Source organism: Notamacropus eugenii, chromosome 7 (genome assembly GCF_028372415.1).
Source record: "Notamacropus eugenii isolate mMacEug1 chromosome 7, mMacEug1.pri_v2, whole genome shotgun sequence".
NCBI classification, from domain to species: domain Eukaryota; kingdom Metazoa; phylum Chordata; class Mammalia; order Diprotodontia; family Macropodidae; genus Notamacropus; species Notamacropus eugenii.
Genome location: NC_092878.1, coordinates 120,460,177 through 120,477,275, shown reverse-complemented (window position 1 = coordinate 120,477,275; position 17,099 = coordinate 120,460,177). Strand labels below are relative to the sequence as shown.

The 17,099-nt window shown below is 38.9% G+C and overlaps 1 protein-coding gene across 1 annotated transcript in view; it reads left to right on the top strand.

Annotated features, from left to right (window-relative positions):
- The window catches only part of EGF (epidermal growth factor), a 143,017-nt gene that overhangs the window by 63,936 nt on the left and 61,982 nt on the right, over window positions 1-17,099 (top strand). Inside the window, exons 9-12 of the mRNA XM_072623378.1 lie at window positions 1,681-1,803; window positions 3,889-4,014; window positions 7,906-8,042; window positions 11,517-11,665. Coding sequence (XP_072479479.1) covers window positions 1,681-1,803; window positions 3,889-4,014; window positions 7,906-8,042; window positions 11,517-11,665 — 535 coding nt within the window. The remainder of the gene's footprint in view (window positions 1-1,680; window positions 1,804-3,888; window positions 4,015-7,905; window positions 8,043-11,516; window positions 11,666-17,099) is intronic.

Genomic DNA, 17,099 nt, shown 5'->3' with positions numbered 1-17,099 from the left:
TTTACAGATGTAAGAAATTGAGTCCCAGTAAGTTGAGTCACAAAAGGTTTAGAGTAATTTATAGAATGAGAATTTGAACCCAAATCCACCATTCCAGCACCATGCTGGGCTTGATTATATGAGGATTGGGCAAGGATTCCAAACTACTAATTACTGTTCATCTGTTTGACAGCAATACTCTTCTCAGTGATGCCATGCAACTGTGACTTAGGGGACACCATGATCTCAGAAGAGTTAAAATTCCAAATAACCCAAAGGAAAGACACAAAAGCATAAGTAGGCTTCAGCGTGTTACCAGTAATGACTTGCATTCAGTAAATGGAGTGCAGGAAGACACTGAGGATATGTATGGCCAGAAAAGGAAGTGCCCAGTCATGATGGGCAATATGGTGGGCAGCCAGAGTGGTACCCTGGTGCCCTTCAGATAAAGAGAAAAGAAAACAAATAAGATATTATAGATGGGCAACTCAAGTGGGCACACTGGTACTTGAGATAAAAGCGAGGAGAAAGCCAACAAAAACCAAGAGGAAGGCCTCCAGTATTCTGGGTAGATATTTTATGGAGCATTTATGGTAAAATGTGGACAAGAATTGCATAGGAAGAAAACAGGGATTGTGACCTATACACCAATAGGATTATGGTTCATCTAAAGTTTCCAAGTAAAAGCCTCCAGTTGATAAAGTGCTAGATTACACATTGATCATAATCTAAGATTTCATCCAGATAGGAAACTCTTGACATCTCCTTCCACCATTATAATAATTCATCCATAACTTTTAACCTTATTGGAGTATAGTAGAAAACTGGGGATCTGAACTCAGAGAATCTGGTTTTGAGTTCAACTTCTGCCATGGATGGTTATACTCATGTGACTTTGCGCAAGTGTTTGAACCTCATCATCTACAAATTAAAGTTATTAGATTAGATGACCTCTAAGCTTCCTTTTAGCTCTAAATCCATCACCATATGAATTACTTAGGTTTGGAGAAAACTGCCGTCAAAAATTATGATGTTATATTTATGTTGTCTGATAGTTCCAAAGATATTTGACACCTTGGAGAAGACAAAGCTGAGCTAAATAGGAAAATTGCTTTGACCTAGAAAGAACTCTGGAGGTGGGAGGGACAAATCAGGAGTAGAATATAGAAAGGGATGGAAAGTTGTGAAGAGAAAGACAGGAAGGTGAAGCAGAGTTCCCTCAGGAACCAAGTGTTCCATTCGTGGGTAAAATGCAGCCAAAGGAACTATGGATTTCAGAATTCAATGGCTTTTATTGGTGAGGTTTGCAACTCCTACTGAACAATGATGCCTAAAGTATTAGCTGTCTTATACTCCAAGAATGAGACCACTGTGGTGCTGAGAAGTCCCAGAAAATCATGCTTAGCAGATTCAATCCGTTTCAGTGTTGGCAAATGCCATAGTAGGGCTAATGATTATTAAAGCAATATTTGACAGAAGAATGTTTTAGAAGAAGCCAAAAGAGGCAGTTTACAAATCCCAATCTATTTAAATACTTCTTTTATTTTTACACCTACCCTGACTGTAGCAGTTCTAAATATCAGATCTTTATTTAACTTTACTCTTTCAGAAGAGCTCTTGTGGTTTACTAGAAATTCATTTTAAATAAATGGCAGTAACTTGGTTGAACGCTAACCAGAATCTTATCCTCCAAATAACCAGAATTAGTTTCCTGTGGAAGCAATAACCCTGGATGCAGCCATGGTTGCGTCATGACATCAGATGGTCCTGTGTGTTTCTGTCCTGAAGGGTCAGTGCTCAAGGAAGATGGAAAAACATGCAGTGGTAAGTATGCTCAATTTAATTAGATTTAAGACATTGGTTCTCTTATCCCTAAACTATAGTTAAAGTGTATTGGGATGAAGAGCTGTTAAATGGTGGATCCTTTTTTTTCTTTTGGAGACAATTGAGGTTAAGTTACTTGCCCAGGTCACATAGCCAGTAATAGTGGTGGGTCTTAGTAATTTAATTTATGCAATATATAAATCCCTCTTGACTTCCACCTTCAGTCTTCTTTACTCATCTCCCCTACCTTTTTTTAGCTTAGTCTCCATGGAGGCTAACATTGATGGAAGCCTGGACATGATTCAAAAACAGAGAAGAAGAACCTTCATTCTGTTTAAACTATATCAGTTTTCATTGACAAGAAAAAATAGAGAAGATAAGATGCAAAATTCATGAAAATGAAAGAGTAAGGCTCATTGAGAAAGGAAGAGTCATAAGATCATAGATTTAAAGCTGGAAAGGGTCACTAAGTCTCCCTCATTTTGCTGATGAGCAAACTGAGGCACAGATGGGCTAAGTGGTTGCCCAAAGTATCACAACTAGTAAGAATTTGAAGTGGGGTAGCAGAGTGGACAAAGTGCTAGACCTGGAGTCAGGAAGATCTGAATTAAAATTCAGCTTCAGATACTTACTAGCTGGGCAAGTCACTTAACCTCTAGCTGCCTTGGTTTCCTCATCTGTAAAATGGGAATAGTAATACCACACATGTCCCAGGGTTGGTATGAGAATAAAATGAGATAATATTTGTAGGGCAGTTTGAAAACTTTAAAGTGCTATATAATGTAAGCTAGCATATAGGAGTCTTCCTGACTCTGAGTCTAATAGTCCATGCTGTCTCCCTGAAATCAATAAAAATTGAAGCTTGCTGTGAATCTGCTTTCCAGAGGCTTAGAGGAGTAGAAAAGAATGAGCCATTTGGAGGTGGACTTCAGTTCCACCTGCCAAAAGTGTTTCAAGGAAGTCAAGTCAATTAGCGTTGCTTAAATCCTTTTTGGGTGCTCTGCCCTCAAAGAGATCACGATCTAATGGAGAAGAAAATATGTAAGCATTCGCAAGCAAGGTACATACAGGACTAACTTGAAGATAATTTCAGAGGGATGGTACCAGTATTAATGGGGACTAGTAAAAGTCTTACAAAAGTTGAGATTTTTGCTAAGACTTGAAGAAATTGTTCCCTCTTCATTGCTGAGGGACCAGCTTGATTTCTTCAGTTTGATTTCAGCTGATAAAAAAAAAGACCGAATTTGTGAAATTATAAATTCCTCCATTAGTCTGTAAGCTTCTTGAGGGCAGGCATGATCTTTTGACTTTTTAAAAAAATATATCCCCCAGCCCTTAGCACAGTGCTTGGGTTATAGTAGGTGCTTAATAAATGATTATTGATTGATTGAATCCTGCATGGTCCAGGTTAATGGGCTTAGCTTAGGTGATAAACTATTTTCTAAAAATTTATTTATTTATTTTTGGTTTTCAACATTCACTTTCATAAGATTGAGTTCTAAATTTTTGCCTCCTCATCCCCACCACCCCCAAGACAGCATGCAATCTTATATAGGCTATACATGTACAATCATATTAAACTATTTACACATTAGTTATGTTGTAAAAGAAGAATCAGAAAAAAAGGGAAAAACCATGAGAGAGAAAACAAAAACAAAATTAGAAAAAATAGTATGCTCTGATTTGCATTCAGACTCCATGGTTCTTTCTCTGGATGTGGATAACATTTTCCATCACGAGTCTTTTGGAATTGTCTGAGATCACTTCATTACTCAGAAGAGGTAAGTCTAACAAAGTCATTCATCTCACAATGTTGCTGTAATTTGGTACAGTGTTTTCCTGGTTCTGCTCACTTCATTCAGGATCAGTTCACATAAATCTTTCTAGGTTTTTCTGAAATCTGACTGCTTGTCATCTCTCAAGGAAGAGTAGTATTCCATTATATTCATATGCCACAACTTATGGTGATAAACTATGTTTTAAAAAGGATATAGTCATTAAATTATATCTTTAGCATTTTATGAATGAATGACTTTTAACTGTTTGAATACCTTAGAATTCTGAATGAAATTGTTCTTTTTAAAGGTTGTTCATCACTAGATAATGGTGGGTGTAGCCAGATTTGCTCTCCTCGAAGCCCAGTGTCTTGGGAATGTGGTTGCTTTCCTGGATATGAACTACAGCTGGATCAAAAGAGCTGTAAAGCTACAGGTTAGTGTCATTGGGTCTGGAAAATGAACTTGTATGGAGGAATGAAGGTGTTAATGATTTCAGTTTCCTAACTTCTTTTCCAATAATTACCTTTTCTGTCCTTGGCACAGGCCTGGAACATAGTAGGCACTTAATAAATGCTCATTAATTGGCTGATTGACTGTTCTTATACCACAACCACTCTAGTCCAGGCCCTCATGGCCACTTTCAGCTGGACTTTTGCAACAGCCTTCTAACTGGCTTCCCTGCCGCTGGTCTGTTCTTTCTCCAATCCACACAACTGCCAAATTATTATTTCTGGAACTCATGTCAGACTGTATCATTTCTTAACTCAAGAAGCTTCAGTGACCGCCTATTACCTTTATTGATTATATTATTTATATATAAAAAATATATTATTATTTATATATATTATATTTATCTATACACATATTATATATTTATAATATAATATATTTATTTATATATTATTATGTATTTTTAAAATATACATTTATATGTATATAAATTATATGTAATCAATTTATCATATTTTTATATATTTAAATAATATATATTATTTATATTATTATATATAACACATTATTATATGGTTTATTCACTATTAACTCTTTTATTTGGCATATGAAATTCCTCTTCCCATTCTCTCCCCTAACTCTCCATGCTGATTATATTTTGCTTCTCCAGTGAGCTCCGCGCTCCAGTCAAATTGGCCTGCTTCCTATTCCCCCCAAGATGTCCATCTCTCTTTGACCTTTGGACCTTCGAGTAGGCTATCTCCCATGCTTGGGGGGGGCAGGATTCCCCTTCCTTACCTCTTACTCTTGGAGTCCCCAGCTCTCTGAAGTTTCAGCTTAAGAATCTTCAAGAAGGGTTATTTCTCCATTTCTTAGTCCCAGCACAAACACTTCTAGTTGCCGCTTGTAAATAAGCTCTTAAAAATAAAAGCTTGTTGATTGGGAAAAAATTTCAAATGTTATTTTAGAAATTGCAGACTGTTTTTGGTTTTGCCTTTCATACTGCAGGGCTCTGATGCAAGTTGGTCATTGGTAATCAATTTCTTAATGGTCTCTCCAAAACCCACTTAAACATGTTGCATATTTGCCAATTAACTTGACTTACCAGGCATCGATTTAACATGACCTGAGGTGTCCCGTAGAAGTCAGTGCTCCTGACGGTCTGGGCCTGCCAATGACTATGTTAGAGCAGGCTCTATAGCATGGGCATAGCATGAACATCTTCTCCTTGTTGGTGATAAAGCTCTAGAGCCCCTAGCACCGTTTTGTACACTACTTAATAACAATTTGTTGATTGATTCCTTTTGTTTTAAACACCCCAGGGAAGCCTGTAGTCCCAAGACTGACAATTCCTCTTCTGTCCAGGTTGAAATGCTTTGCTTCGCTGATATTTTTTTTCTTCAAAATAAGGAAGGAAACAGGTATTAAGTGCCTCCTATGGGTCAGGTCCTGTGCTAAATGCTTTATAAATGCGATCTAATTTGATGATGATGATGATGACTATATTTCTATGGCATTTGTTCTGTGCCAGGCACATTTGCAACTACTATTTTACTAGATCCTCACAACAACCCTGGGAGGTAGGTGGTGTTATTTACTGCCATTTTAGACATAGGGGAGGCAGCTAGGTGGTGCAGTGTATAGAGCACAGGGCCTGGGGTCAGGAAGATTAATGTCCCTGAGTTCAAATCTGGCATCAGACACTTAACCTATTTGCTTCATTTGTAAAATGAGCTGGAGAAGGAAATGGTAAACAGTCCAGTATCTCTGCCAAGAAAACTTCAAATGGGGTCATGAAAAGTCAGACACAATTGAAATGACTGATTAGCAAAAGAGATGGGGAAGCTGAGGCAAACTGATGTTAAGTGACTTGCCCAGGGTCACACAACTGCTAAGTTTCTGAGGTCAGATTTGGATGTAGGTCTTCCTGGTTCCATGCCCAGTGTTCTATCCAGTGTGTCACCCAGCTTCCTCTGTGGCTGCTCTTCTTTCAATATTCCTGACAACCTCAGACATGCAGTAAATGGTTTTTATATCTACTAATGGCTTATGAGTAGTATAATCTAGGAGAATGTGACGATTCTGCAAAGTTTGCCTTTCTCATCCCTCACAATGATCTAGCTGACCAGCATCCCAGGCAATGAGAAATGGAAAATAGCTGTGCAACTTTTTGTGATCAAATAGTCCTGTCTCCTTGACCAAAAATGGCTAGGTTGGGGAGTTTATAGTTACATATTCTAATCTATACTAATGTAGGTAACAGGTTTCAAGAGAAAGCCACGTTGTGTAATAGAAAAAGCTTTGGATCTAATACAGGGAGCCTAAATCTAAGTACTAGTTTTGTTCCTTACTACCTGTGTGATCTTAGGAAAGTTAGCTACTCTGTACTTCAGTTTCTTCACTTAATAAAGAAAGGGGAGCAACAGGGATTAGACTAGATGACCTCCCCCTTTTTCTATTCCCCATGATCCGAATTGGGATTGTGACGTACTTACTAATAACACTTGGCAATATGGCTGTCTTGACATGTGCCAGAAGGGGGAGGTGGCAGGCAAAATTCAGAAATGGGTCAAGATTGTGTCTGGTGCCTCCTACTCCATTTGGGGTTGGAGGGAGAAGGTCTTTTTCCTCCCCTTTATTATTTTACTTACATAATTGTTTAAATATGTACTATTACATTATTATATATTACATATGTTATTATCTAGTTTATCCACTATAAACTCTTTTATTTGGCCTTTTGGGCCACTTCTCCTCTCAGTTATTCTCCTTTACTATATTCCAGTCAATTGTCCATCACAGGAGTCCTGGCGTTAGGAGCTTGGCTATCCCTTAGCAAGTAAATTAAAGAGAAGATTCCTGTTCAGGCAGGGGTTTGACTGAAAGACTTTTGAAGCTCCTTCCAGCTGTTACATTCAGCCATCCCACCACTCATTTCAACTCATTCCCTTTGAAGTATTCATGATTTAGTGTGTGCTTCCCCTTCAGAAGTAGGTTCATGTTAGGGATGCCTAGGGGTATGCTGAACCTGGAGCCAGGAATGACTGTGTTTAGATCTGGCTCCAGATGCTTATTAGTTATTTGGCCCTGGATAAGTCACTTAACCTCTGCCTTAGTTTCCTCATCTGTAAAATGGGAAGGACAGTATCATATTATTAAAACTAATGACTATATTGTCAATCAAAATGAATACTATGATTAAATAATAATAATAGTGGCTACCTCCCAGAGTTGTTGTGAAGATCAAATGAGATAGTATTTGTGAAGTACTCTCCAAATATTAAAATGATACATAAATGCTACCTAAGTAGTGCCGTGGATAGAGCACTGGGCTTGGAACCAGGAAGGTTCATCTCCTTGAGTTAGAATCTGGCCTCAGACACTTACTATTGCGTGACCTTGGGCAAGTCACTTAGCGCTGCTTGCCTCAGTTTCCTCATCTGCAAAATGATCTGGGGAAAGAAATGGCAAATCACTCCTTTTGTCTTTGCCAAGAAAACCCCAAATAAGGTCATGAAGAGTCAGATACAACTGAACCACAACAAACTAGTACTAGTTATTAAAAGGAGATATCTGTGTATCTGTCCTCAGCAAGCCTTTAACCTCTGTCTCGGTTTCTTTATCTGTAAAATGGTGTTAGTAACAGCATCGACCTCCCAGGGTCGTCATAAGGATCAAATGTGAGATAACATTTGTAAAGTGCTTTGCAGACTTTAAAGCTCTTTATAAATCCTAGCTATTAAAAGAAGATACTTTGATTGATCCAAAGGATGAATCTCTAAGTGTGGAATTTTAGTCAGTGGGAGGAAATAAGAGATAGCTGAAACATGATGCTATTTAGCAAATGAAGTCATGAATGAAATTTGGTCAACAGGACCCCAGCCCTTTTTACTGTTTGCCAACATGCATGATATTCGCCGCATCCACTTTGATGGGACAAAGTATGAAAGCCTGCTCAGCCGGCAGATGGGAGTGGTCTTAGCCTTAGATCATGATCCGGTTGAAAATAAGGTAAGGCTTTAAAAATGAGAGGATTTGGAAGTGAAGTGAGGACAGTGGTGTTTTTTTTTTTTCTTCAGGCCTTGTCTTCTGCTCCTAATCCTATCAGGTGACCTTGGTTGTGTTTTAGGCTAAGAGGGAAGGAGAAGAGACTGAGAGATTGGTGAAATGTCTGATTGGGCACTGATGCTCGGAATGGGCAGTCACACCTTAGGTATTTTATTATCTCCAGATGAATTTTCAGGGGTTGATCCTTCTAAAGAGAAGCAATATAGCTAGAGTTAACCTTAGAGTCAGAAATATAGTACTCACATCCTGCCTCACACACACACACTGGCTGGCTAGCTTGGGCCAAGGTACTTAACTTTTCAGTGCCCCCAAGCAACTCTCTAAGATGATAAGTGTCAGAGCAGGTGCTAATATCATTGGCAAAGGAGATTTCCTCACCCACAGATCCTTACACTAATTAAATCACAAATATAGTCCCCCCCCCCCTTCCCTCTCAAATCCTCTTCTTTAGTACAAATCAGATCTTGTAATGGGCAACATTTCAAGGGATCTTGAAACTAGTTTCTCCTTTGGGAAATGAGGTTAGTATGAGAGGGACTCATACATAATAGATACTCAGCAAAAAATAGACCATAGATGCAGAGGGCTTTGTAAGTCCTAAAATTAGATTTAGATGTCATCTTTCCTTATTATGATTGATTTGACAATAGTGGAAGAAGCTAGGGCAATAGGAATGGTGATAGGAAAGAGGCCTAAGTCAAAGGGGCCAAAAAATGAATCAATCATTAAATGGGAGGGAAAGGGATTCAATTGCCATTTTCCTTTTAAGCATGACAATCTGTAAACGTAACTATCATGGCTCATTGTATGTGAACTCTCTAAGTCTGGCTTATAGTAGAACTTACCCAATTTTGTAACATAAATACTTTGTGTAACTCACAGGGATCTATTCTCAATTGTAGGTTTAATCCAAAAATATCTGGCCAAATATATCTTAGTATATTAAATATGTTACACGACTGCTTGGAAAATGCTTTCAGGCAATGTGGTTCAGTGAAAAAAAAGGACCTGACTTCAAATCCTTCCTACTACTCATGATCTTGGGCACGTCTCTTAATCTCCTTTTCCCCAAGTCTCAGTTTTTTCATCTGTAAAATGAGATGATGGGCTCCTAAATCCTTTCCAGTTCTGGGGTTATGATTCTCTGAACACCCTCCTATAAATTCTGAATGTAGCCATCAAAGTACATTCAGTTATAAGAAGAGAGGGTAGTGCAATTTTTGAAAGTTACAAAATCCTAGGAATGGATTATTATATCTTGTCATATTCTGACAATTGGTAATGGCAGCCTTGGAGGTAGAGTCTATATGGAATCACCAGTTTTTGAGGTATCAAAGAATGGAAATATTTTCTGGTATAGTAATATTACCTTGCATTTGGAAAATTTCATAAGGGACAGTTGAGATTTTCTATCTCATTAACTTTTCCTTGGGTAATATATCTGCATGGTAGCTACTCATTTGCTCCAAGTTCTTATGCACTTATCACAAATAGTGATTTGTTTGTAAGTTAAGACATGGAGTGCTGGATTGTAAACTCTTTGAAGACAGAGCCTAAATTATATCTCTCTCTTTTTTATATCACTCAGTCACAGTGTTTGAAGTATAGGGGGGAACTTAATAAATATTTGTTGAATGAAATAGAATTCACAAGAGGGAATCAATCTCTAATTTAATTGGTATGCATCCTGACCTTTCTAATTAGCGTTAGAAGACAAAACAGACTAGTTCTTTTGATTCCAGGCAATCTATTAGTGGATGAGTGAGGCAAATTGGTGCTGGTTCAATTTATTTGGGATTAGGAGCCATATATAAGGAATATTATAAATTGTGCTTCTATGATAAAGCATTACCAGCTATCTTTCTCTTTCTTTTTTCTTTTCATAAATAATTTTATACTCAGACTTAACCATTTAAATAAGACCAGGATCAAATTGTTATTGTACCCAGAGAATGTGTCTAGAGAGTGTGTTAGCAGACTCTGTGTCCTCCATAACTGTTGGACGTCTTCACTTCAGGGAAAGTAAACTGACACACCATATTCTTCGGAAACACCGTTTCATTCGGACCAACACTTTGCTATATTTCCTTACATATAGCTAATATTTTCACCACTAGGTAAGCAAGGAGATTCCAAATGACTTTTAAGGCTTATATAATCTTTTCAGAATTTCACCTCAGTTTTAAGGTATTAAATATTTGACATTCAGTGTGTCCTCTGGAACAGCGGTGTCTTGTAATTTGTAGGGTGACCATAGTGATAATGAAGTAATCAAATATGTATTTTGCACAGGAAAAAAAGTGGTGAGATCAGCTCTTGTTGAATAACTCAGCAGTTCTTTGTAGAGCTATCACTAGGATGTGTGTGTGTGTGTGTGTGTGTGTGTGTGTGTGTGTGTGTGTGTACCTGGGGTAAGCATCACAAGACACATCTGGAACAATGGAAGGGGTGTATGAGTGAAGAAACTTGGGATGCTGGTCATGACAATGGAAGGAGCTTGCTCAATTCATGATCTACTAGTTTCCTATTTTAATGAGTTTTTCCTATTAACTAGGTGCTAAGTTCTGATGTTTCTGGCTGCTTAAGGACTGAAATCCTTTCCACGCTCTCCAAATCCAATACCTGGGGCAAAGACCCAGTCACCATGCACTAGTTATGGCCCTGATTTATGCATACCTTATCATCAGTTTGTTGCAACTGAAATAGTATCTTTTCCCCTCAGAGAATCTTGTGGAGGACATGTTGGATTGAGTGAGAAGAAAATTGTAGGATTAGATCTTTAAGGATCTTGTTCAGTCCTTTTTTTATGGAAAAGGAAAATGAAGTACAGAAAATGCTGTGCTGGTATATGTTTAACAACAAGCCCTCTGGGGGGAAAAAAGTAACCATGATACACTTTTAAGTTTAGTTTGCATGAACAATTTCTCTGTCACTTTCTTAAATCTAAACAATCAGCACAATTAAGTCCTGATTTGCAGCATTTGCTGACTTCTGACATATAGATTCTCATATTGAAAATATAACAATCAGCTCTCTTTAGCCAGGACTCAAACTGGCTCTAGCACACCTCTGAGGTCAGAGGAATTAGGTGATTTACCCAAGGTCACCAAATGAACCAAATGCAGAGCTGGAACTAGCAGCCTACTTTTTGGACTCTCAGTTTAGCACTTGGGAGTCAGGGGCATGGGCTCTCTCATTAATTGCTTAAGATGTGCAGGTTGTAGAAATAATATGGATTGAAGTACAAAGGCTGAATTCTTAACTAATGGATGAGATTAGCATACCATGAACAGCAAGTGCAGACAGGCATGAAATTAAAAAAAAATTAAATGAACTAAAGAGTTGGCTATTCTCCTTGCATCTTTTTTCTTTTTAAACTAAGTTATCAGACAGAGAATCCTGTTTTTTCTTTTATAGATTTACTTTGCACACACAGCACTGAAGTGGATAGAGAGAGCTAATATGGATGGCTCAGAGCGTGAAATACTCATTCAGGAAGCTATAGACACACCGGAAAGTCTTGCTGTGGATTGGATCCATCGTAAATTCTATTGGACAGACCAAGGGTATGCTTCCCCCCCCCCCCCCCCCCACTTAGTAAGTAGAACACAGATTAGGAAATGATGTGATAGACTGAAATTGGCAATTTTCCTCTTTACCTTTCATGGAGGGGCACAATAATTATTCTGTCTTCTGAGTGTGGGGAAAAGAAGAAACAGAGATAGATGAGACAGTGATTCTTGGGGCACCCAGAGCAGCCAGGTAATCTATGGGTAATTCTGCTGTAATCAAGGAAAATCCAAGCTTGTCTTAGAGTAAATCAAATCCAATCAACATATATTTATTCAGATCTATGGAAAGCACTTTGTTAAGCACTAGGAGGGGCACAAGAAAAGTATAACTTAGGCTCATGTCCTCAAAGAGTTTATAGTCTGATTGGGGAGACAAAGCATAAACGTACAAATGGTTAAATTTGGCACAGTGCCTGGCACATTGTAAGCCCTTAATACATATTTTTTGACTTGAATGACAATATAAGATGCCACAACTTTTCACTGATGAATGGTAGAGTCAGTAAGTACTGTAAGAGTTGTGAGGGCAAGAGATAGAAAAAGTGAGATTCAAAATTAGAATATCCTTCTAGACCATGTTATTAAAAAAATAGTTTGTGAACATGTAGAAAAGGGAACAATGGTCACAAAAAGCTAGGTTGGCTTTATCAAGAACTGTTCATGCCAAATTAAAATTAATTTCCTGTTTGATAGACTACTAGATCTGAGGAATGGTGTAGATAGAATTTACTTATATTTTTTCATTTAATTGATTTATTTGTTTTCAGTTTTCAACAATCTCTTCCATAAGTTTTAAACTTTCTCCTCCTCCCTCCCTGCACCTTCCCTGAGCCATCATGCAGTCTTATATGGGTTCTACGCATATATTCTTGTTAAACACATTTTCACATTAGTCATGTTGCATAGAAGAATTAAAATGAGTGGGAGAAACTATAGAAAAACCAAACTAAACCAAAACATAATACAAGGGAAAATAGTCTGCTTCATTCTGCATTCTGATTCCATAGTTCTTTCTCTGGACGTGGATGGCATTTTGCCTCTAGTCTTTTGGGAATGTTTTAGGTCTTTGCATTGCTGTTAAGGGCTAAATGTGTTCGTCCTTCATTGCCAAAGAAGACCAGGCCATCAGAGAAATAATGACATGACTTGCACTTGACTTTGTTTTGAGTGAGGGAGGGCTGTGCAGGTCACCAGCCTCACTTCTCCTCCAGAGCCATCTGAATCCAGTGAGCAGATATTCATCCAGGATGACTGGAGATGACCCAGGATGAGGAAATTGAGGTTAAGTGAATTGTCCAAGGTCACACAGCTTGTGAGTGTCAAGTGTCTGAGGTGAGATTTGAACTCAGGTCCTCCTGACTCCTGCACTGGTGCTCTATCCACTGCACCACCTAGCTGCCAAGTTTATCAGAAGCAGTCCTCATACACTGTGGCTGTTACTGTGTATAATGTTCTCCTGGGTCTACTCATTTCACTCATCATCAGTTCATGTCTTTTCAGGTTTTTCTGAAATCTGCCTGCTCATCATTTCTTACAGCACAATAGTATTGCATTACATTCATACACCACAACTTGTTCATCCATTCTCCAATTGATGGACATTCCCTTGATTTCCAGTTCTTGGCCAGCACAAAAAGAGCTGCTATAAATATTTTTGTATGTGTGGCACCTTTTCCCATTTTTATGATGTCTTTGGTTTATACAGCCCCAATTTACCTATATTTTTGGAAAGCATTTATTAAACTAATAGTATTCTTGTGGAAAGGAGAGAGATGAGCTAGATGACAGTTGGTTAGGTGAATTTAGAACTGATTTAATGGATTCAAAGAATGCAACCAATTAATGATTCAATGCCATTTTTGCAGGAGGTGTACAATGGAGAGCCCTGGGGATCTGTGCCTCTCTCTGTGCTGTTTAATATTTTTATCAATAACTGTGGATGGCATACTTATCAGATTTGACAAACAGTTGGGAAAGTAGAGCTCTGCCATCACATAAGATGGCGGAGTCAGGATCCAAAAAGATCTTAGCAACCTAGAATGCTTAGCTAAATCTAATAATAAGTTAAATTTGAATAGGCATAAAAGTAAAGTGTTATACATGGGTTCAAAAAACTAATTTCCCAAATATGAGATAAGGGAGGTATGCTTGGTGTTTCATATGAAAAAAGACTTTAATGACCTGCAAACTCATGATGAGCTGATGGTGTACAAAAAGCTGATGTGGTATTAAACTGCATTAAGAGGAACAGATGTCCATGATTAGGAAGCTGATAGTCCTGCCCAGATCATCTCACATATGAATCATATTTTATCAGTGTTCACTTTAGGGGGGCCACCATATTTTAGGAAGAACACATAAAATGGAGACAGTCTAGAAAGGAGCATCCAGTAGGGTAAAGAGAATTGAGCTCATGCCCTTTGAGAATCATCTGAAGGAAATGGAGAAGATGACTTGATGTTGCAGGTTGGGGGTGGGAATGGTGGATGATGTGATGGTTATATTCAAGGATCTTGTTCGAGAATTGTTCAAAGGGAAAGGAATTAGACTTATTCTACTTGGCCTCAGAGGATGGAACTAGGGATAACAGGTGCAAGTGACTAAGGGGGAAATTTAGGCGTGATGTTTGGGAAAAATTTCTTAACAGAATTATTCCCAAATGGAATCAAATGTCTCACAGTAGGGAGAGGGCAAGGAGGTAGTGGCTTTTCCTTCACTTGATGTCACTTTAGTCAAAGTTTGAGTGGCTTGTTCAGGTATGGTTTGGGCTAAATGCCCTAAGACAGGAATGGGGCTTCTTAGGGCAGGAGTGGGGAAGCCACAGGTAGCCTTCTAGGTCCTTGGGTGCTGCCCTTTGACTGAGTCCAAGTTTTACAGAACAAATCCTTTCATTAAGTTATTAAGGGAACACAAGAATGCATCCCTAAACTCTTGTCAGAAGTCTCTTTCTAGCTCTTGCAGAGGCAGCAGATGTGTCAAGCGGAGAGCTGAATGTAGAATATCACCCTATTTGGGATATTGGGTGATATTTTTACATACTGACTACAAACCACAAAGCTCAAATAGGGGTCACTATGAATAATAGTAGCCAACATTAACATAGCACCTAACGTTCGATCTTCGCAAAAATGCTGTGAGGTAGGTGTTATTATCATGTCCATTTTATAGAAGAGGAAACCTTCTGAGGGGTTACACTGGCTAGGAAGAAACTGGAGCAGGATTTGGATTCAGGCTTCCTCACTCTAAGGTCTGCGCTTTATCCACCATGCCACCCAGTTACCTTGAATTGATTTAAATGATTTTCAGGTAGAAGAGGGATGACTAGATTTATTCTTCTTGACTTCCACTTTAGGTAGTGTAGGGGAAAGAGCCCTACACTGTGGGAATGGGGATGGGAGCCAAGAGGCCTGTGTCCCAGGCCTCGCTCTGCCAATAACCTTTCAATCCCTTTCAGCATTTAAGAGTCTATGATTCTAGTTGGTAACATCACATCCTCTTTGCAAAAGCAGAATTACCGAGCTTTAGCGATTGTGACCATGGCAGTGAACACCGGGGCTTTGGGTTTGGGGCTCTGTGACTCCAGGACATCTGTGTTGGTCTCCAGGGTTGCACAAAGCAATGCTTTTTAAGGCTTATCCAGACATGTTCTCCCTATCTCCACCCCAGTGGGAAGGAAGGGAGTGTGGGAATTCTGAGGAGAATTTAATTATCCCACTACCAACGACTTGCCTAGGGTTACATATCCTGTATGTGTCAGAGATGGACTCTGTCTCCGTGTGCTGTCTCCCCACCTGCATCTTTGTTTCTGTCTATCCTCTGTCTCTCTCAGTTTATGTCTCTCTGTTTTTCTCTCTCCCCCAGAAAGGATTGTCTTCTGATCTGCTATATATACATACACATAGGGGCAGCCAGGTGGTGCAGTGGATAGAGCACAAGTGCAGGAGTCAGGAGGACCTGAGTTCAAATCTCACCTCAGACACTTGACACTCACAAGCTGTGTGACCTTGGACAATTCACTTAACCTCAATTTCCTCATCCTGGGTCATCTCCAGTCACCCTGAAGAATATCTGGTCATTGAATTCAGATGGCTCTGGAGGAGAAGTGAGGCTGGTGACCTGCACAGCACTCCTTCCCTCAAAACAAAGTCAAGTGTAAGTCAGGTCATTATTTCTCTGATGCCGTGGTCTTCTTTGGCAACGGATGGCTACACACACATACATACACATGTACACAATGTATGGGTTCATAAATGCATATGTATTTATGCATGGGCATATACATGTACACACATGTATACATACATGTATACATGTGTGTACACATACACACATGCATGCATGCACACACCTTATATGTGTAGACACACATTTGACTGGACCTGTGATTTCACTGATATTGATAGTTGCTAGTGAGGTTCTCACACACAATCACACATATGTATGTGTATGTACACACATACATACAATTTGTATAAGAAGATGTACAAAATGTAAAGAGGATTTCACCATACTTTACTCTAAATGCTTCATATTGGGAGACTTTTATCCCAAGAACAAATTACTGTAATGCATTGGACCAACGGAGTCCATAATGACGTATGAAATAAGACCAGAGGTCTGTTAATGCCAGATAAATACCTTTTAAAGGTATTTATCTAAAAAACATGATGATGCCTTCTGTGCATCTGTAATACACATTTAACCCCAATGTGCTCAGACCAGGAAAACTTGCCTTGTATAGTAGATATTAACTGTTCTCAACCCAGCTTAAAGTTGCTGAGTCTTCTCATGTTTCCCCACCCTCTTGTGGCACCTCTAATTTTAACTGCCTTTGATTAATTGCATTACAGTGCCAACTCCGGAAGCAGTGCCTTTGGGGGATAGGCTTTCAGGGTGGTGCCCTGAGGATTAGGGTCCCAATTCCCTGGTTCATTACATGCAGTAATGATAAGTCATTCTTAAGACTCTTATAGCTGGCATCCCAGCTGCTCAAACCAAGCCTTTAATTTGCCTGGAAATGAGGTGTTTATGGTTTTAAACACTGATGTTAGTTGAAAACAGAATTTAAATATTATTCACATGATATCTGATCACATGGAAAGACTTAGCCAATTAACATACTTTGTATTGGTGTAGGAAAGAATAAAAATTCAATGGAATGTCTAACTAGAGAAAGGGAACCAAGTGAGAATCCTATTCCTGGTGCAAATATCATTAAGGTGATTGGAAATCTTGATTCCCAAATGTCAGACACCTGGGAAGAAAGAATGTCACCAATCAGGATGAATGGGGGTAACCATGTGTGAAAACTGCTTACTTACCCTTTGAAGGCAAGGAGGCCCCCTTCAGCAAAACTGCTCTCCTGGGGTTCTGGATGGAAATCTTTTGTCCTGAAAGCAGGGTGAGTTTCCTTCCAAAATTCCCCATT